This window comes from Calypte anna, chromosome 5A, assembly GCF_003957555.1.
Source record: "Calypte anna isolate BGI_N300 chromosome 5A, bCalAnn1_v1.p, whole genome shotgun sequence".
Lineage (NCBI taxonomy): Eukaryota > Metazoa > Chordata > Aves > Apodiformes > Trochilidae > Calypte > Calypte anna.
In genome coordinates this window covers 16,182,257-16,200,285 of record NC_044251.1, presented here as the reverse complement: position 1 = coordinate 16,200,285, position 18,029 = coordinate 16,182,257, and the positions used below count along the sequence as shown (strand labels likewise).

At 34.3% G+C, this 18,029-nt stretch overlaps 1 protein-coding gene across 3 annotated transcripts in view; it reads left to right on the top strand.

The window, feature by feature from the left end:
- STRN3 (striatin 3) overlaps positions 1–17,626 on the top strand; it is a 56,448-nt gene extending 38,822 nt beyond the window's left edge. For all 3 annotated transcript variants that reach the window (XM_030451611.1, XM_030451610.1, XM_030451612.1), the window contains 9 exons: positions 3,406–3,539; positions 7,833–8,008; positions 8,139–8,186; positions 9,063–9,184; positions 10,612–10,779; positions 11,032–11,172; positions 12,532–12,639; positions 14,580–14,666; positions 14,763–17,626. In XM_030451611.1, the coding sequence (XP_030307471.1) occupies positions 3,406–3,539; positions 7,833–8,008; positions 8,139–8,186; positions 9,063–9,184; positions 10,612–10,779; positions 11,032–11,172; positions 12,532–12,639; positions 14,580–14,666; positions 14,763–14,932 (1,154 nt within the window). In that variant the 3' untranslated portion in view covers positions 14,933–17,626. The remainder of the gene's footprint in view (positions 1–3,405; positions 3,540–7,832; positions 8,009–8,138; positions 8,187–9,062; positions 9,185–10,611; positions 10,780–11,031; positions 11,173–12,531; positions 12,640–14,579; positions 14,667–14,762) is intronic.
- The last annotated feature ends 403 nt before the right edge of the window (positions 17,627–18,029 follow it).

Below are 18,029 nucleotides of genomic sequence, written 5' to 3'. Positions count from 1 at the left end.
ATTAAGCTCCCCCCCCCTTTTTTTTTTCCTCTCCTTTTTCTTTTTTAGTGAGGGGAGAAGTGGTTTCAGGGAAGAAAGTAAAATATGGGAATCATCTGGTAACTCTTAAGTTGTGGTTGTTGGTCTTGTGGTTTTTTATGCCTTTTTAAGTAAGGTGACAAAATTCTTATGCTGTAAATTTATAGATTTGGCCATGACAAACTGGAGGTTCCATTTCACCATATTGCATGACTTTCAGAAACAGAATGAACTGCAGCAGGATTCTCCACCCAGTGTATTCAGAGAATTACTGCTTCCATGGGTTTTCTAATATCTTTAGATTATGGAGGTGTCAGTCAGTAGACTGACAGAAAAACCAGCCATAGCTACTAATTGCTCAGGCATTAACTGCTGCATTGGGTGTACCACATACATACTAACTTTCTGGAAAGCAAGATCTGAGTGTCCCTGTCATAGAGTAAACACCAACAGCATATGTGAACATAGGTATTACATTAGAGATTAAAGCTGTTTCAGTTTGTGCAAATATTACCACTTTAATTTGATTTAATTTTGTATGATGTCAAGAACTTGAGGGTGAGAAAAATTCTGGTTAGGATTGGCCATTGCATTTTTCATTTTTCACCTAGTTTCATGTACAAAGAAACTGCTATCACATTTTTACTTGGTATTTATTGGAACATATATAGTGCTATGATGGTAATATTGTACTCTGTGTGTTAGAAAAAACTTGGATTTTCTTTTTAAAGCTGAAAAGCATTCAGTAAAAAGTGTCATTTGCATAACTATTGATACATTGGTTTTGATATGTGTAGTTGTGGGTCTCATGTTTTTAGTAGCTATAACATCACACAAGTATAATTGAAATAGTTTTCTGCCTTGCTTAATCAGCTTGCAGCCATTTTTTAAACTTATTTGAATACATCTTATTTTAAAATAATAAGATGCACAAATAAATGAAAATACACATTTACATATATTGGCAAATTTAGCATTGAGAAATATGCTTCTAAATTTAAGATTCACAATATAAATTTATAATATATATTCTTAATGTGTTTTTCTATGGTTGTGTTTCATTTTTAATATAAAGCATATGAAAGTTTATGTTTCAGAAAGATGACAAATGATTAGTACGAAAACTTCAGGGCTTATTTAAACCTTATGTGCCTGTCTTTAGGGTCAAATAGGGGTCCCAGCATCATAACAGGGATGGGAAGTGTCCTCTAGTTCAAAATTATGATATTGCCTCCTTTTCCCAGTCACCAGCTCTGTTCTGTAATGACTTGGCAGGTTTGTAGATGGATACTTATATTTAGGAGGCTGGGACAATAGAGATGAGCCAGTTTTGGAAATTACAAATAAAAGTGTTGGGAGTCTTTCTATGGGAGACAAAAGAGAAGGAAAAAAACCTAATGCAAAAACCAACCAAACAATGACAACGAAACTTAAACACCATCTGTCTTTTTTATAGCCTTTTTTTCCCCCCTACCACTCTCTGTCAATTAAGAATCAGGAAAAACTGAGGTCCTAATTCGTATTCAGTTGAGGATTTCACAGTTTAAGCGTGCCCAGAGAATATTTGTGATGTTATTTATTTCTTGCTTAGTATAAAATATTGTTTGTATCACCTTTTATACTCAGTTTCATGTCCTTTCACTAAGATACCCATCCTTAGAAATTCTGGGTTCATCTAGTAAGCATGGATGACTGGACACCACCTCCTAAAAAGCCCCCAAAATAATAAGAAAAATGTGGGAAAATAGTTAGGTACATTCTAGGAATACAGATTTTTTTTCTGAAATATGGATGGTTTGGAATAGATGCTTGAATGGAGAATTTTAGTAAAACATGAACAGAAATTAAAAAAGGTTAAGGATATATAAAAAATGTATGTTGCGTAGATCATAAATGTTTTTAATTAGATTTAACTGTGGATAGGTAGAATATTATTTGCTCATTTTATTCCACTGTATGAACAACAGTCTTTATTTTTATGTGGATGGTAGTCTTAGATTCTCATGTACAGTTGTGTTGCCTGTGCTAATAATGTTAGGTTTTTTTAACAGTACAGTAGTTCTAAAGCATTGGAACTTGTTTTATTCTTGATTTTTTAAATTCAGCTGGGCTGCCTCCTCTTTGCATAGCCATAACAGAAATGCAGCAGTGCCAGGCATCTGTATCTTTGTATGTGGCCTTAGACTTTCCTCAGCTGGATTGGAATATAATGAGGTTGCCATTCATGTAGTGGCAATACAGAACACTGAGGTTGGATGTGTTATTAGTCTTGTTTAGAACTGTTTTTATAAGGTAAAGAACAGGATATCGATGTTTTTGAGATCTGAAACTTTTTCTCTGAGTATCAAGGTTTTTTTGAGAGGATTAGAATCAAAGGTTGGTGCTAAAGTGAGAGCATAACTTAGTGAAATATAAAAGTCAAGTAAGTTATATTTTTGAAGATGTGAAATAAGATTTTGCATCTTTTCCAGATGTTTGCATTAAGCTCACATTCACACATAGGTAAAGATGAAATAATCTACCTAATGTCCTGATTTTTGCACAGAAAGCAATACTGATATGTAAAAACAGCCTCTAAAATACATTGAAGTATTACAATATTTAAATTTTTATTCCTGTTCTCCATTGCCAAATTGATATGTTGGTAGAAGATACACAGATTTGTTGAACAGTGTAAAGAACATAGCCAGATATTTGCAACTTATTTATTTAGATGTGAATTCAGAATAAATAAAATAAATTCAGAAATATAATTTGTATTAATTCTAAATTATAACTGTTAAAGTTTTAACTTGCAGAAGGCACAGCTTGCTAAGTATCAATTGAATATTTTAAAATTAGAATCCAAGATCCTGTTGGGAAAGTATGAGAGGGAATTAACAAGTAATAGATTTTTCATTTTTTAAAATCTAAAAAATCAAAGTAGACAAGATGTTTTGCAGGAGGCCTAAAGCCTGAGAGAGAAATACTCATCCATGCAAGAAGAGATACTTGAGTAGCCTAAAGCACAAACTTATTTGCAAATTTGATAGAAGGCAGATAGTATGGTGTAATACATGAAATATTTTGCTGAAAATTTGGATAGCTGGGATGTACATTCAATACTGCAGTGTAATGTCAGTGAAATCACTTGTCAGTGGTATTGAACACCTTTGTAAAATAAATTGAAGTGTCAAAGCATGATATAAGAATTGGGAATTTAATATATATGTGTGTTTGCCCATTTGTGTGGTTGTCATTATGCTCTTTTTTTCTTCAGTTGGAGTAGTATATAGTACTTCAAGTTCAATTTTAAACTCTGCTTTACCTTTGAGAGGTGAATAATACAGTTTTTCATGTTTGAATTATTACATTGAGACTTAAAGAACCTGTTTTTGTTCTTTGTAGCTGAGCCAATAACATTTCCACCTGGAGGAGGCAAGTCATTTATTATGGGTTCTGATGATGTGTTACTAAGTGTACTGGGCCTTGGAGACCTTGCAGACTTGACAGTAACAAATGATGCAGACTACAGTTACGATGTAAGTTCAATTTCATTTTAATATTCTTTATATATTTAAAGTGACTCAATAATAGTTGGGTCTCCTTTCTCCCACCCTGAGGGTTACAGATGAAGAGACCAGAGGTTTCATTAGCAAAAGCCATTACTTGGAAGGAGGAGGGAGCACTTTGTGAATGGGCTAAGTAATGTGGGTAATTGAAATCAAGTGAAATGATTTGGTTTTGGCATAGATAACTGCAATTTTGTCACTGGGAGAACATCTTTTAATGACCTAAAATACAAATTAATATCTTAAAATGAGTGTGTTTGAATAAAAATGTCAATTATACACTGATGAGCAGAGTATTGAGAAAACACAGAATAATCTACAAATACTGATACAGACGTGTTTTTTTTTGTTTTGGGGGTTTTTTGGGGTTTTTTTTGCATTCCTTTAACTATATTAAGCTGTTACCAGTAGCGTTACATGAATTTTTCATTGGCTGGTAACATCTGATGTCTGGTTAGGGAAATGTTCAGGTAAGTCTTACATAGTGTAATGTATTTAAATGCAATTGTATTGTATTTAAAGTGTCTTGTGGATTCGGGTGTGTGTGTGTGCGTTTTTTAAAATGTCATTTCTAAGGTACATCTCTTGTTTTTTCTTGTTAATTGCTGTAATGACATAAGACTTAATATTTGGATTTCTCCTTTATTGCAAGTTGTTGAGTTACATAGTTCTATTGTTTGAATAACAAATGAAAATGTTAATTATCTGTCATATATTACTAGCATAAAAATTAATGAAAGGGCTTTTTAAAATATTTAATTTGGCATACTTTCTAAAACTGTATTGTATATCATCCTGTTCATAGTGAAAGGTTAGTTTTAAGGCTGTCTGTTTCATTTCATTGACATAATACTTCTGGGAAACCAGATAACATAATATGAAGAGTTGAGCTTCAGGTCTTTGCATTTTAACTTCCTCAGGATTTTGGTTTTATGTCTAGCAGAATCTCTTGTGTAAGACTTGAGGATCATGTACAATTGCTTAGAAAATTAAGCATTTTTTTTTAAGATTCCAATGAAATCTAGGAACAAGTAGACTTCAAATAATTTTTTCAGAAGCTTCATTTGTAACTGGTTTAGCCCTACTTAAATTTGAAACATCCAGGACTTGGATGCCTAACAAGTACTCCAAACTAGTAGTCCCCTGGAAATTATGAATTTGGAGTTCGTTTTACATAATGCAGTATTTATGAGGCTGAATAACTTTTAAAGCATCAAACACCACAGATGGAAAGGATTTTCTTTATTTAAGAAGGGATGTTGTGAATCTGAAGAGACTGAAATTCAGATGCTATTAGTTTTCCATCACAGTGTCTCTTCAGGTTCAAAATTCCTCTGTAGTTCTTGATTTCTGAAATGGTTTCTGTATAATTGTGAATCTGCACTGCAATAAGACAGTATTTTAACCTTGAATCTGTAACAGTACTTGAAGGGCATCTTAATCTCTTGTACCTGTGAGCATATCCACAGCCACTTCTTTTTCCAGTAAACCTCCAGATAAGAAGAATATGTTAATGTTTAAGTGAAACAACAAAAAACCCCCAGAAGACTTAACATTCCCACTTTTCGCCTTTTGTGCCCAGTAGGTCCATGCTCTTCAAATAGCCATTATAGCACATGAATAAATAAAGCCACAGCAAGGTTCCACTATCTTTCATGTATCACTCCTTGATGAGTGTTGTAGTTTGAAAAGGAAAGGACATGTGGACAAGATGGAGAATTAAGTTTTAAGTCTTAAGATTTTCAACTATAGATGAAATCTTTTTTATGTGAGTGATTTAATGCACAAGTTGTCCACAGCCAACTAAGCATTAGATACTATAATACAGTACAGTCATCTCAAGTTGTCTTTGTCAGTATCTGTTTTTTTATATTTCTGTCAATGCATGTAGTTGTTTGTACCCTGAGGGGGAGTAATGTTGTTACCAAATCAAATGCTCCCAATTGTATATTCCTGGATTCCATAGCTGCAGGGAATGGTGGTTATTTTCTGTGCTGCAAAATGAAAAGTCCAAATTCAGATGCTCTCATAAATGAAGAAATCTCACATCACTCATAACATTATCAAGAAATAAACAGCATTGAAATATTAAAAGCCTGACTACAGTTGCTTATTATGGCTTTCTAATTCCTCTGCTTGCATAAGTGAATAGTTGATATAGGGAAATATGTCCCATACTATGCTGTAAGGATTGTGTTCACTGCAGGAGCAAGGAAGAGCTTCCTGCCCTGGTGTCTTTTTTCCTCCCTCCTCGTTTTCTTTTTTGTTTGTTTTTTGTTTTGTTTGTTTAGTTCAGGTATACTTTTTTTTTGGGTGGTTTACAAAGGAGAGTGAAAGGTTTGCTTGCCTGTGTTCCTATGCAAACAAAACAAAGGCAAAAAGGGATTTTTATTGGCTTAGACTGAGTAAGTGTTACAAAGCAGGCATTTCCAATTGTGTGGCTTTAATGTCTCCAAGCCTAGGACCACCACAGGTGGATGAGGCAACATGAGTTAACCAGTTGGCTGATTTCATTACATAATGAGGATTAGAATACTGAAGGACTTGTCTAGGAAGACACTTTTTTTTTCATTTTTCTTTTTTTTTCCCCACATTCTCTTACCCACTTGAGAATCAGCAAGGTGAATAACACAGGCTGGGCTGAAATCAATCACATTTAATGCAGAACTTTAAAATTCCACTCTGCCCTGAAACAAAAGTTTATTCATTTTATGAAGCTTGTGTATAATATGCTATATACTGCTAAATAATTTAAATCTCAAATATTGCAGTATTTAGTATACTCTGAAGTAGGACGACTAGAAACAAAATGCTTTGTTATGAAATGTATTTGTTGGATGGTAAAAAAACCAAACAACCCATCAGAATAATCTAGGTTAAATGTCTGGTATAGCAATCTGAATTTGGCATAGTTTGCACTTAATATAAAGGAAAAACAAATGTCTGCCCATCTGTAACTCAGTAAATTTTATTGTATGAGCCTTCCTTTTTGTATTTATTATATAGAATCATATTTAGTTTGAGAGAGTAGAGGTAATTCAGTCCAGGATATAAGTTTGGTCCAAGGATATTATTACAATATATGTTAGGTTATGATATATTTACTTTCAGTCCTGACAGATATAAGGTACTAAGGTTTTATTAGTGATGGGAGATTTTAGTCTCTGAATAGTGTTGCTGAAAGTATCTCTTGGGATACCAAGTGATTCTGGCCTGCAGTTGAGAAACTGCTTTTTAGATAGTGTAGGGCAGAGGATAGGATTAGTTTCCATTCATTCTGTGTTTGATAATTTCACTTATCTAACTAAAGTCAGTTTTCTAAACTTACTTTATAATTACTTGAGAGGAAGAGAGAAGTACCTGCATATATTTTTCTCCTTATGATAGAGGCTTGGGGCAAGTGGGATGTAGCTTTTTAAGGGTCTACTATCTGCATAGTATGATTTTTATTCAAAGCTCTATATCAGTGTCTTGCAGTCACTAGACGAGTTTGAGGGTTTTGTGATAATGTTTGAGTTACCTATAAATAATGCTAAGCAGCTGTAGGCCTTTTTTAGGTTAAGATATGAACTGGATACTCACAATTTATAAATGTAAAGCTTGTATTTATTGCTTCACAAAGTAATTAAGTTATTGTGTTACAAATATATTAATTCATTACTGACTTAAAAAAAATTTAATTGTATGCTTAAAATAATTACAAATACGTACAGAAATTTATATTACCTGGCTTTGTGTATGTACCTTCTTGTGTAGAAGTATTTAAGAATATGTTAATATATTGCTGTTATTCTCAGTCAAGTTACTTGTGTGAGAAAGACCACTCACTACAGACCTGAAGCTCATTTTTGTTGTGCCTCACTGAGCTTTTGACAGTTGTAATTGCTTTTTTGGGTGCAGAGAACATAATAAGCAATGAAACCCCTTTATCTTTCTTTCGGGAAGAAGAATGAAAGTATCCTCACACAAAAGTATTAAAACTAGTTTTTTAAATTTGAGGCTTCTTGTCTGTGTATTCAGCACTGTACTCCATTCCACTCTGGGACAAAAGAAACTCTTAAAATAGAAACGATTTTCTGGCTTCTTTGCATGCAGAGAGGAAGTTACAGATGCATATCAGAAGATCAGTTGATGAATGCAAACTAAAGATTGAGCATGTTGTAGCTGAACCAAAAATAGCACGTTTTCCTAAAATGCAGGGAGAGATATATCATGCATATTTTTAAACCCAAGATAAAATTTCTTTTTTTTTCTTTTTTTAAGCTGCCAGCTAATAAAGATGCCTTCCGAAAGACATGGAACCCGAAGTATACGCTACGCAGTCATTTTGACGGAGTGCGGGCATTAGCTTTTCATCCTGTAGAGCCTGTGCTGGTTACAGCCTCTGAGGACCATACTCTAAAACTCTGGAATTTGCAGAAAACGGTTCCTGCCAAAAAGCAAGTATATGGGTTTTCACAAAACATCAATTGTTTTAAATGCCTTTGAAATTGATTAAACTCTTAAATGTTTTCACACTTTTTCAGTAGAGATTTCAAGTAGCATAATAACTCTTTCTTTCTCTTTCAGGAGTGCCTCTTTAGATGTAGAACCCATCTACACATTTAGGGCCCACATGTAAGTGTTTGACACAATTAGTGCTTGATAAATTTATTGTCATCAACTCGTGAATCCATAAGACACTTCAGTTCAAAAGCCACAAATGTATTCTGTTTTGCATCATACAGAAAAGGTCTGTTATCCTCCGTAAAAACTGGTAAATACTGAGTCTATGTCAGGAATTGCACTGTCAATGTTAAAACAAGAGTAATAGGAAGTAGGAACTGTGGTGGTTAGTCACAGTGGAAAGGAGAGACTAGAAGAGGACAGTGAAATCACCTGAGTGATGTCCATGTCTTTGACTGTGAAGTTTATGTATAGTATGTTAAGAAAATAAATAAAGTAGAACTTATTGGTCTTGCCTAGTATCTTCAGATGCAGGACTGAGAAATTAAAAGTACAGATGTAATCATCAGGTCCCAAAAAACCCCACCCCACTGAATGCAGATTTAGTGAGGGACAGTTCAGAATATCAGGCAAGTGAATAGAAGGGTTTTGAATTCTCTTAGGAGCTTGACAAGAATAAGAGAACTGGTCAGGATAGACCAAAATAGTAGATAGGGCATGGGTGTGCCATTCACATAGATGTGCCACTCACACCTGCAGGAACTTGGAAATCAGTGAGATAGTTGGGGTAATCAAAAAGTTGATTAATACTTGAGTTCTGATAGCTGCAGTCAGTTCTCTTGCAGTGTCAACTCTTCCTCTTTTGCTGTCTCTTGCTTGCCTGCTTCATGTGCAGATGGTAGTTCATTACACACCTTAGCAAATATTCTCATTTCTGCTTGTGGTTCACCCCATGGTCTTGGGAAAGCAGATTGTACGAACTAGTCTGAAACAAGGAAAGATCTATCCTGTAGGCATTAACAGTAAGCTTTTTATCTCTCCCATTAGTGGACCTGTATTGTCATTGGCAATTAGTTCCAATGGAGAACAGTGTTTCAGCGGTGGTATTGATGCAACCATCCAGTGGTGGAACATGCCTAGTCCTAACGTGGATCCATATGATACCTATGGTAAGTACCTATTAAAGATAGACAACTCATGACCATTGTCTTCAACATTATTTTTTCTGCTTGATATTAATCTGTTTTCTAAGGCTTTTGTGAACTGTAGCTGCCATTTATCAACTCAGTTGTGTGGTTTCAACTTTTTGTGTGTGGTAAACATTACTTCTTCTGACTTCCCTTAGTGGGATACTTTGTATGGAACTGTAATAGGAAGACTGACAATTTCTGAGGTTTAAAAAGAAAAAATTATTCGTAACTCTTATTTTTTAAAGAAGCATGCTTACTACTTTGAACCAAAATTCCTAATTGTTGGTTATTTATTTATTCCGATAGGAAATTCTCAGAAAACTAAGATTACTGCACTCAAATTTTGTCCTTTGTTTCTGATTTTCATCTCAGTTTCCTTAACTAATGTCTGCTTGGGAAACTATGCATGAATCTCCTGCAATTGGAGGTGTTTAGTGTATTTCTAAGAGTGCAGTCCCTGGCTGTCTGAAGTGTGAATGGGGCAGAGTCAAAAATATTTTCCTCTCTCCCTTGTGTCAGTGTGATGAGTGAGCCAGTACAGCACCCAGGCTGCTTCATCTGTGGCAGCACAATGAAGAGAAATGGGAAACAGTGCTATCTTGTACCAGTTTAGGAAGACCACTGCACCCAGTTGCTTAAAACTAAGGGACAGCTGAAATTGTACTTCTCTGCTAGAACTTTATTCAGAATAGTCTAATAACTAGAAATTATCCAATTTGCTCCTGCAGGTAGGCTTGTTGCTGTAGTTTTCATAGGCCTCTGACAGACTGCCTCTGCTCAAATGACAAAGTTATTTTTAAAAATGAGAGATCTCTAATAGGATGTTTTTCCTCTCTAAAGCTTCTTAGGAGGTTTTTGTGGTGCAAGACCAGCTTGTGTTTAATTTACTTCAAAACTGAATTTTGGTGATTTATTTGGCCCTACTCCTTTCCATTTATCTTTTTCTCTCACTTCTCTACTCAAAACCTGGTAGAGAACGGAATAAAAAGCCTCTATAAAAGACAACTATAGGGTAGCAGGGAGAAGAAGATAAGAATGTGTTTACGTGTTCCACAACAGAAATAATACTTTTTCAGTACCTCAGGGGAGAGGTGGTAACAAGTGTGTAATATTCTAGAACAGGGAACTTGGTTGGTTGTGAATTTTGGTTGTTGTGTGTTTGGTGGTTTTGGTTTTGTCTGGTTTGGTTGTTTTTTGTTTTTTGATGTTTTTTTTTTTCCAGAAAGCTGGCAAGGGTTCTGCAAAATTAGCTCAAATATAGAATTTTAACTGTTGTTTAAACAGCCCTGGGGGGCTGGGGGATATATGACAGCTTTATGTGGAATTTAATTTATATTGAGGTACAAGAAGTATTTACTTATGTTTCTTCACTAAAAGGTTTACTTTCTGAACTTTTGTTTTTCCAGAGCCAAACGTTCTAGCTGGCACATTAGTTGCTCACACAGATGCAGTCTGGGGTCTTGCTTACAGTGGTGTAAAGAATCACTTACTATCTTGTTCAGCAGATGGCACTATTAGATTATGGAACCCACCGGAAAAAATGCCCTGTATTTGCACTTACAATGGAGAGAAAGGTAAGTTTTAAAAATCTGTTATGAGGCAGCTGATGGTGCGTCCAGGCTCTTGAAATCCATTTATCAAAACTCGGTAACAGGAACTTCAGGGGAAGAGATCTTTTAATAGACTAATTATGGTTACTCTAAAGAAAAAAGCCACCTTCTTTAAAGTATGAGCATAAAACAAACCTAATGTTTAAACTGTTAAGATTGAACTGTTAAGTGTTTTGGTGTTTCATTCTTCAAAAGACAATTTTTTCCTCTTTCTAGAGCATGGTATACCCACATCAGTTGACTTCATAGGTTGTGACCCTGCTCATATGGTGGCATCTTTTAACACTGGCAGCACAGTCATCTATGATTTAGAAACATCGCAGTCAGTGGTAATGCTTTTATCACAAATAGAATCTGGTAAGTAAACCTCTTCTGCATTAAATATGCATATTGTATGAAGTACCTTTAGCCAAGTTTTTATTAAATGGTGAATTAAATGAAAAGGTTTTGTTCCTCTCCTACATCTTGCAATTTAAAAGTTTGTTAGATGCTTAAAGATGCTTGAAGAGACATGATAGAAAAGTTTGTGGACTATCAGGATTTGAAAGTAATTAGAGGTAGTGAAAGAAACAGTTTTTTGTTCTGTAAGTTTTCTGAAGATTGTTGTCCGAGTTGCATATTAAAATACAGTTCTCACTATGTAACTTTGACATGGAGAATAATAAGATAAAATCAGTGAATGGCGCATAATATTAGTTCAGTGTAATTTTGCACAGATTATGATTAAGCAATCTAATGTGGAGCTTTAATATTAGAAATTCTGTCACTACAAGTAAGGTGCTCTTTAAGAAGTGTATGTATCTGATAAATCCTGTCTAGAGACACTTTCTTTTCTTGAATATATGATACCGTTCCCTAAGGAAAACTTCCCATTTCTGGTCATTTCTTTCTTTGAAACAAGATCTAAAAGAATAGTGGAAGGGGAGAATTTGCTTCTCTCTTCCAGATAGGCCAGTTTATTTAGTGATTATACTTGCAATATTAAGTACCTTGTATGAAGACTCCAGCACAGGTTACAGACCTATGTAAAAGCTATATTCTAGGTAGCTTATGCAAAGACTGACATTGACAGCAAGAAAGAACATCAGAAGTTGGAGAAGTACCTTTCCTAGTTTGAAGAGGAAATCTTAAATGGAATCAACAAAAACTAGGAACAAAAATGAAGGGAACAAGCCTGGCATATCAAGATAAGAAAATGTCTTTGAAGAGTGTTCTAAAAGCTTCTAAAAATATTCTAAACTATTCCTTGTTTATTTAAGTTGAAATAAGTCATAAATGTATCTGACAATCTAGTAAGCTAGGTTGACTTCAGTTATTTGGATTCTGTCTTTTTTTTCCCCCCAAGCTAAATGTTTTTTGATGTGGTGTATAAGAGGTGTCTGCTAAATACATATTATGCATGCCAAAGTTTGTTTCTGCTTGGCTAGTGTTACCCTACAGTACTTGACTGGTTTATTTGCTATCTCTCAAGAATCTGTCATATGTATTGACCGCTTGTACAGTTTTGACCTTACAGTACATTGGCTAGATTGTACCTGGCTTAGCCCCATCTTTAAAGCAAGAAGCTGTTATTTATTTCCTAGGAGATTCATTGATATTCTGCCTAAAATGATGTTTATGTAACATTAAGGTATTAAGCTAAAGTGTAATGCTAAAATATTCTTACCTTTTAATTATTTCTTTAGGCAGGTGAATTTTTTTTCATTTTATTTTCAGGTGTACAATCAAATAATCATATTAACAAGGTAGTAAGTCATCCCACACTTCCTGTAACTATTACAGCACATGAAGATAGACACATCAAATTTTTTGACAACAAAACGGGTAAGGATAAAGATAACTTGTGTATGTGAATATATACACAAAATCTGTACATCTGGGATCTGGGAGAATCTGTTTGTAGAAAACTTATTAGTGATGTGGTTTTACGTAAGAGAACTTAATGTAAGAGTATAGGGAAAAACTGCACAGCCTGTCATGACAAAGTTGGAAGAATTTAGGAACATTTATTTTCCATTTGTCATATTCATATTAACCATCACATCCTGCTTGCTACCCTATAAAACTGGAATTAAAAAAAAACAACTGACTTTAAGTCCTGTGCGATACAGTGGGTTTAAGTGTGCTTGGTTTGGGTGGGGTGGGGGGTAGTGTTCTTGTTTTTTGTTTTTAAAAAGAAAAAAAAAGTTTTTCCCCTTCTCACCTTCCATGAGTACATGTGTTTGAATTGTGATCATTGAATGTGTTGCTGTGATTGTCCTGAAATGAAAACTTATTACTGTGAAGAAACAAAAATGTAGAACAAGAAGCAAAATTGCATGAATAGATGGTTGAGTCAGAGATGGGAAAAAGAAGGTAATGGTCATTTTCTGAAATAAAAAATCAGTAGGTCCTGGAGGAAGCAGTAGTTCAACATAGTATGAATTTTCTGGATAGGGTACAGTATGTTGGCTGTTTACTGATGTATATTAATTCAGACTATTAAAGAATTCAAGGTGAAGGTTGAGGAGGAAGAATTGAAGATATTAATAGATTTAAGAGCAGGCAGATGAAATTCCATGTGTATAAATACAAAATGATTCATATAAGGAAAAACAGACCTTATATTATAAAAATAATAATCAGTGAGCTGACTGCTCCGACGTCAAGGTAAAACCTTGGAATTATAAGAGGTAGGATGAAAATATCAGTTTGGCACTTAGCAGTCAAAACAGCAAAATGAATGTTAGGGGAGGGAAAGGAATGAATAAAAACCAGAATAATTAATACCTTTGTTTGAATTATGCACATGTGCAATTTGTGTTACTCCAGTCTCCCTTATCTCAAGAAGGAATATAGCCAAATCAAAATGTTTCAGAAAATGGTTAAGATGATCAGAGACCTTCAGTAGCTTTTAACTTCTTTGTGAAGAATCTTAGACACTAAATAGCTTGAGATTCTTTAGGAAGACAGCAGGGCAAAGTTGATAATACCTTCTTCACGTCAGGCATGGACTTACAGTGATTTATTTTCTGCCTGTTCCAATACACGTACTAAGGTTCAGCTGATAACCCCTAGCAAGGGACAAGTTCAAAACAGAAAGAAGTGGTTGTTCTTATAGTGTAGAGTTAAACATTTAGGAACTCCTTCCAAAAAGTGTAATGAGATACTAAAAGATGTTAATAAGAGTCTGGGAATGGGGATCACTGAAAAGAAATTTATTAGGATTAATTAAATGCAGAGATAAAACCTCTGGTTTGTGAAGAAACTGAGCAGTTATTTATTAGAAGCAGGAGAGTATTCTGGGCAACTCTCACTTACATGTATTGGTTATATTTTCTTCCCTGGCTTACCACCAGTAGCCTCCCTCCTAGCAGTGACCAAATTAGAGAGCCCTTTGGTATGACTCCTCAGTAAACCTCTTCTTACAAAGCTTCACAAATACTTTGTCTAACTGAGGCAGCTATTAAGACATTTCAGGGACTAAAAATTTGGGTTCTTGCCCAGGCATTTTAGGATTTGTCTTCATTATGATTGCTATCAATATAGATGCCAGACAGATACAAAGAGTGTTTATAATGGGGATGCCTTTTTGAGAGCTGTGTGCCATTTACACATACCCATATGCAAGAGACTGCAGTTGGAATGTAATAATTTCTAATGGAATTGTGTTATTTGGATGTTACTGAAATCTAAATAATTGTTATTCTGTATTGCATTCAGTGGAAACGTTAGTTTAAAATAAATGTACTTCAGAGGAAATTCACTGCTTATTTTCCTTTTAGGTAAAATGATCCATTCTATGGTTGCTCACTTGGATGCTGTCACAAGTCTAGCTGTAGATCCTAATGGAATCTATTTAATGTCTGGAAGTAAGGGATTTTTAATCTTATATATGTTCTATAAATTTTGCATTTATGATGCACTTCAGTGTCTGAAAAATATCACTATCTTTTTTTCCTAAACAGGCCATGATTGTTCCATTAGGTTATGGAATTTGGACAGCAAGACATGTGTGCAAGAAATAACAGCTCATAGGAAAAAGCTGGATGAATCAATTTATGATGTAGCATTTCATCCATCAAAAGCATACATTGCCAGTGCAGGAGCTGATGCCCTTGCCAAAGTGTTCGTGTGACACAGCAGAACAAACCTGCATCACAGGAGCAGGTCTGTCTGGACAAAAAAGAGGGAATGCGTCACTGCCATCAATGATAAGGTTACCGATAAGACACTACATCTGATCTGATCTGCCTGGGTGAAGGCTCTTATGTGGGGAAGGTATAAGTTGGTGAAAAGTCACCACATCTTGAACAATGTCAGGCTCATTCATTTAACTGTAATTACTGTATTTGGGGGGTGGGGAGAAATACAAAAAAGAACCAGTATTTGTAGCCTTGACTGGATATGAACTGAGCGTATGTCTGTTCTTTAGGTGTCTTTAAGCAAACGTGGAGTCTGATCTTACAAAAGACTTTTATTTTGGACTCTGTGTGCTGCCTTAGGGTTAGGAATGTGGTGCTCTTGTGGGGGGAAGTGAGCTCCAAGAGTAGCTTTCTTTTCATCTCTTAGTAATCTTCTGTTTATCAGTTGAATGCCACAGATTCCCCTTTTAAACTTTTATTTTGCTTTAAAGAAAAGGAAATTTAACTTAAAATATTTTAGCATTAGTTGCACAAATATTTGGATAAAATTCTAGTTTTTATAAGTCTTTTTATATATTTAGCCTGTCACAACAGTGCTCAAGATTGTATTGATAATGTTTTTCTGCATTATAGAACCCTAAAACACAGAGATCTCACTGACCCGCTGCCGTGTAACCACACTCTTCCCTTCTTTTGCCTAATACAGCTCAGCTAAGTCCTTGCATAAGGATGCTAATTCATCATCATCGCATAACTGTCTTCATAAATAAAGGACTGTAAAATGTGTTCAGATGAAACACAGAGGGGTTAACACCCCCGAATGAACTCTTTAAAAAAAAAAAAATTAATCTTGGCATCCTATCACTATGTGATATTTTGTACATCTTACTGTATTTACGAGTTTATTTATCAAGGATTACCCATCTTGCTAATGGCCTATTGTTATTTATTTCACTTTTTGTTGGTCTTTATATCCTTTTATGTAGTGTGTTAAAGGGCCCTGTATATCTATTATGGCACTCTTTGAACAGTCTAAAATAGATGAGAAAAATGGGACATTTGATAATTCTAAAGTTGCAAAACAAGAATTTCTTTTTCCTCTTGCTAAGTACCTGGAGTGGAGTTGATTCCAAAAAGCAATCTTGTTTCAGAACTTTTGGAGTGAAAAATATTTTTATTTGCGTTTCAAATAGAGTACAAAAGTAGTTGATTCAAGATTCATAAATCTGCTGTGTTTTGACTAGTTATTCCCTGCTTTTATTTTATTTTCAGATGTGCTTCAGTTTATGGTGTAACTAAAGATTTTGTTTGTGTAATGCATGATTAATACAATAAAGTATTTTTTCTAGTCTTCCACAAAACTTTTCTGATCAGTTTGCGAGTTTTGATGAGTTTTGTAAGGTTTCTGTTTTACAAACTATGAATCAGCAAATTTTTAAGATTGTACCACATAGCAAAAGTACAGCTGTTAAAAAAATGTATATAAAATGCATATAATAAATATTAAATGGTGTACCTGTATGTTACTGTTGGCTACATTATTTTGTGTTGCACAGTTTGGAAGTGTCATTCTGCAAATTACTAAATTAGGTCTAAATTCTAGCAAAATGACCATTTGTTTATTATGCTTATAAGCTGCTTTGCTTTTGGAAAATTGTAATAGTTGTCTGGATGTCAACCAACTGTTCAGTTTCAGGCAGCAGTACCCACATATAAGAACATGTTTCCAAAAGATAGTTACAAATTGAAAATAAATGTATTCTTAGAGCATCTATAAGTTTTTTACTATCTCTGTATATGAAATGATGTCAAGTGATTTAGGAGCCAGAAAGATTTTATTTCAACCTGCCCACTGAATCATTGTGTTGAATTTAAGAATAAAAAAAATTAAATTTTGCCCATATGTCAAATGTTACTTCTTAATCTGTATCCATTTCTTCACTTGTCCTCCCATAGAGATGATTGATGTGCCAGAGGGCAGTCTTTTTGCAAATGGCTAAGCTGTTCTGTGACGAGTGACTCTCCTGAAAGTGTATCAGCAAAATACCACAGTATGTATCTTAGATTTTCATGTAAAAGCAGCATAGTTTAGGTATAAGTTACCTTCAGCTGGAACATGTTCCTATAAGTGGTTGTAACTGCATTGTTCCATGTAAGTTTCCAGTTTTGCAGTGAGAATGTATCTCATGCGATCTCATGTCAAGCAAATTAGGTTTTTGAAAAAGAAAGGAAAAAAAGGTGCTCATGGTAGGCAGAATACTGCAGTTATATTCTGAAATTAGTTTTGTTTCAATGATGTTGCATTGTTTGAAACATTGCAGTAAATTATAATTGTATAAAAATGGGAGATATTTGTCCTTTATCATGAAGACTGAGGTGAGGCCTTTTGGTAACTGCTTGTAGGACACTAAGACTCTAAGACTTTACTTTTAAACAAAGTAATATTCAGCTGATTTGCACTTTTTGTTCCTTCCAGTCTAAAGCATTCAACTAATCAACAGAAAAGAGAGTATTTGAATTTTGTTAGAACTAATTTCATAATCGCCTTTTCTGAAGCCAAACATTGTTTCTGGCAGCTTTTCCAGACTGCTGCTTTTTAATGCTTAAATGAAATGTGATTGTTTAATAAACATTGCCATGCATAATATTTACCTTTTTTTTTTTTTAATTGTATTAAAATTGAAATGGTAAAACAAAAAAAAAAACTTGTTTATTTTCCTTAATTAAAATCTTACTGGTCATCTCAGTTCTCTAATGTATACTGGATCAAATGCTGTAGTGAGGCTTCATTTATTGAGTACTGACATTAGTCTCTAATAAAGTCTTAGTTTATTTATTGTGGGGTATAATATTAAAACCTTTATTTGTTTTGTTTTAGAACAGAAGAGCTGTAGTGCTGGTGATGGGGAAAAAGTTATAGTGCTGAAATAAACATTTTCATTTAGCAAAACCACCTGAACTTAAGAAAGAACTCATTTACTTCTCTTTTATAAGTAAGACCCAAAGGACTTGGACTGAATGGAAAGATATCAAAGTGCATTTAATAATACATTATATTAATTATATTAATTATTATCTTAATTATATTAA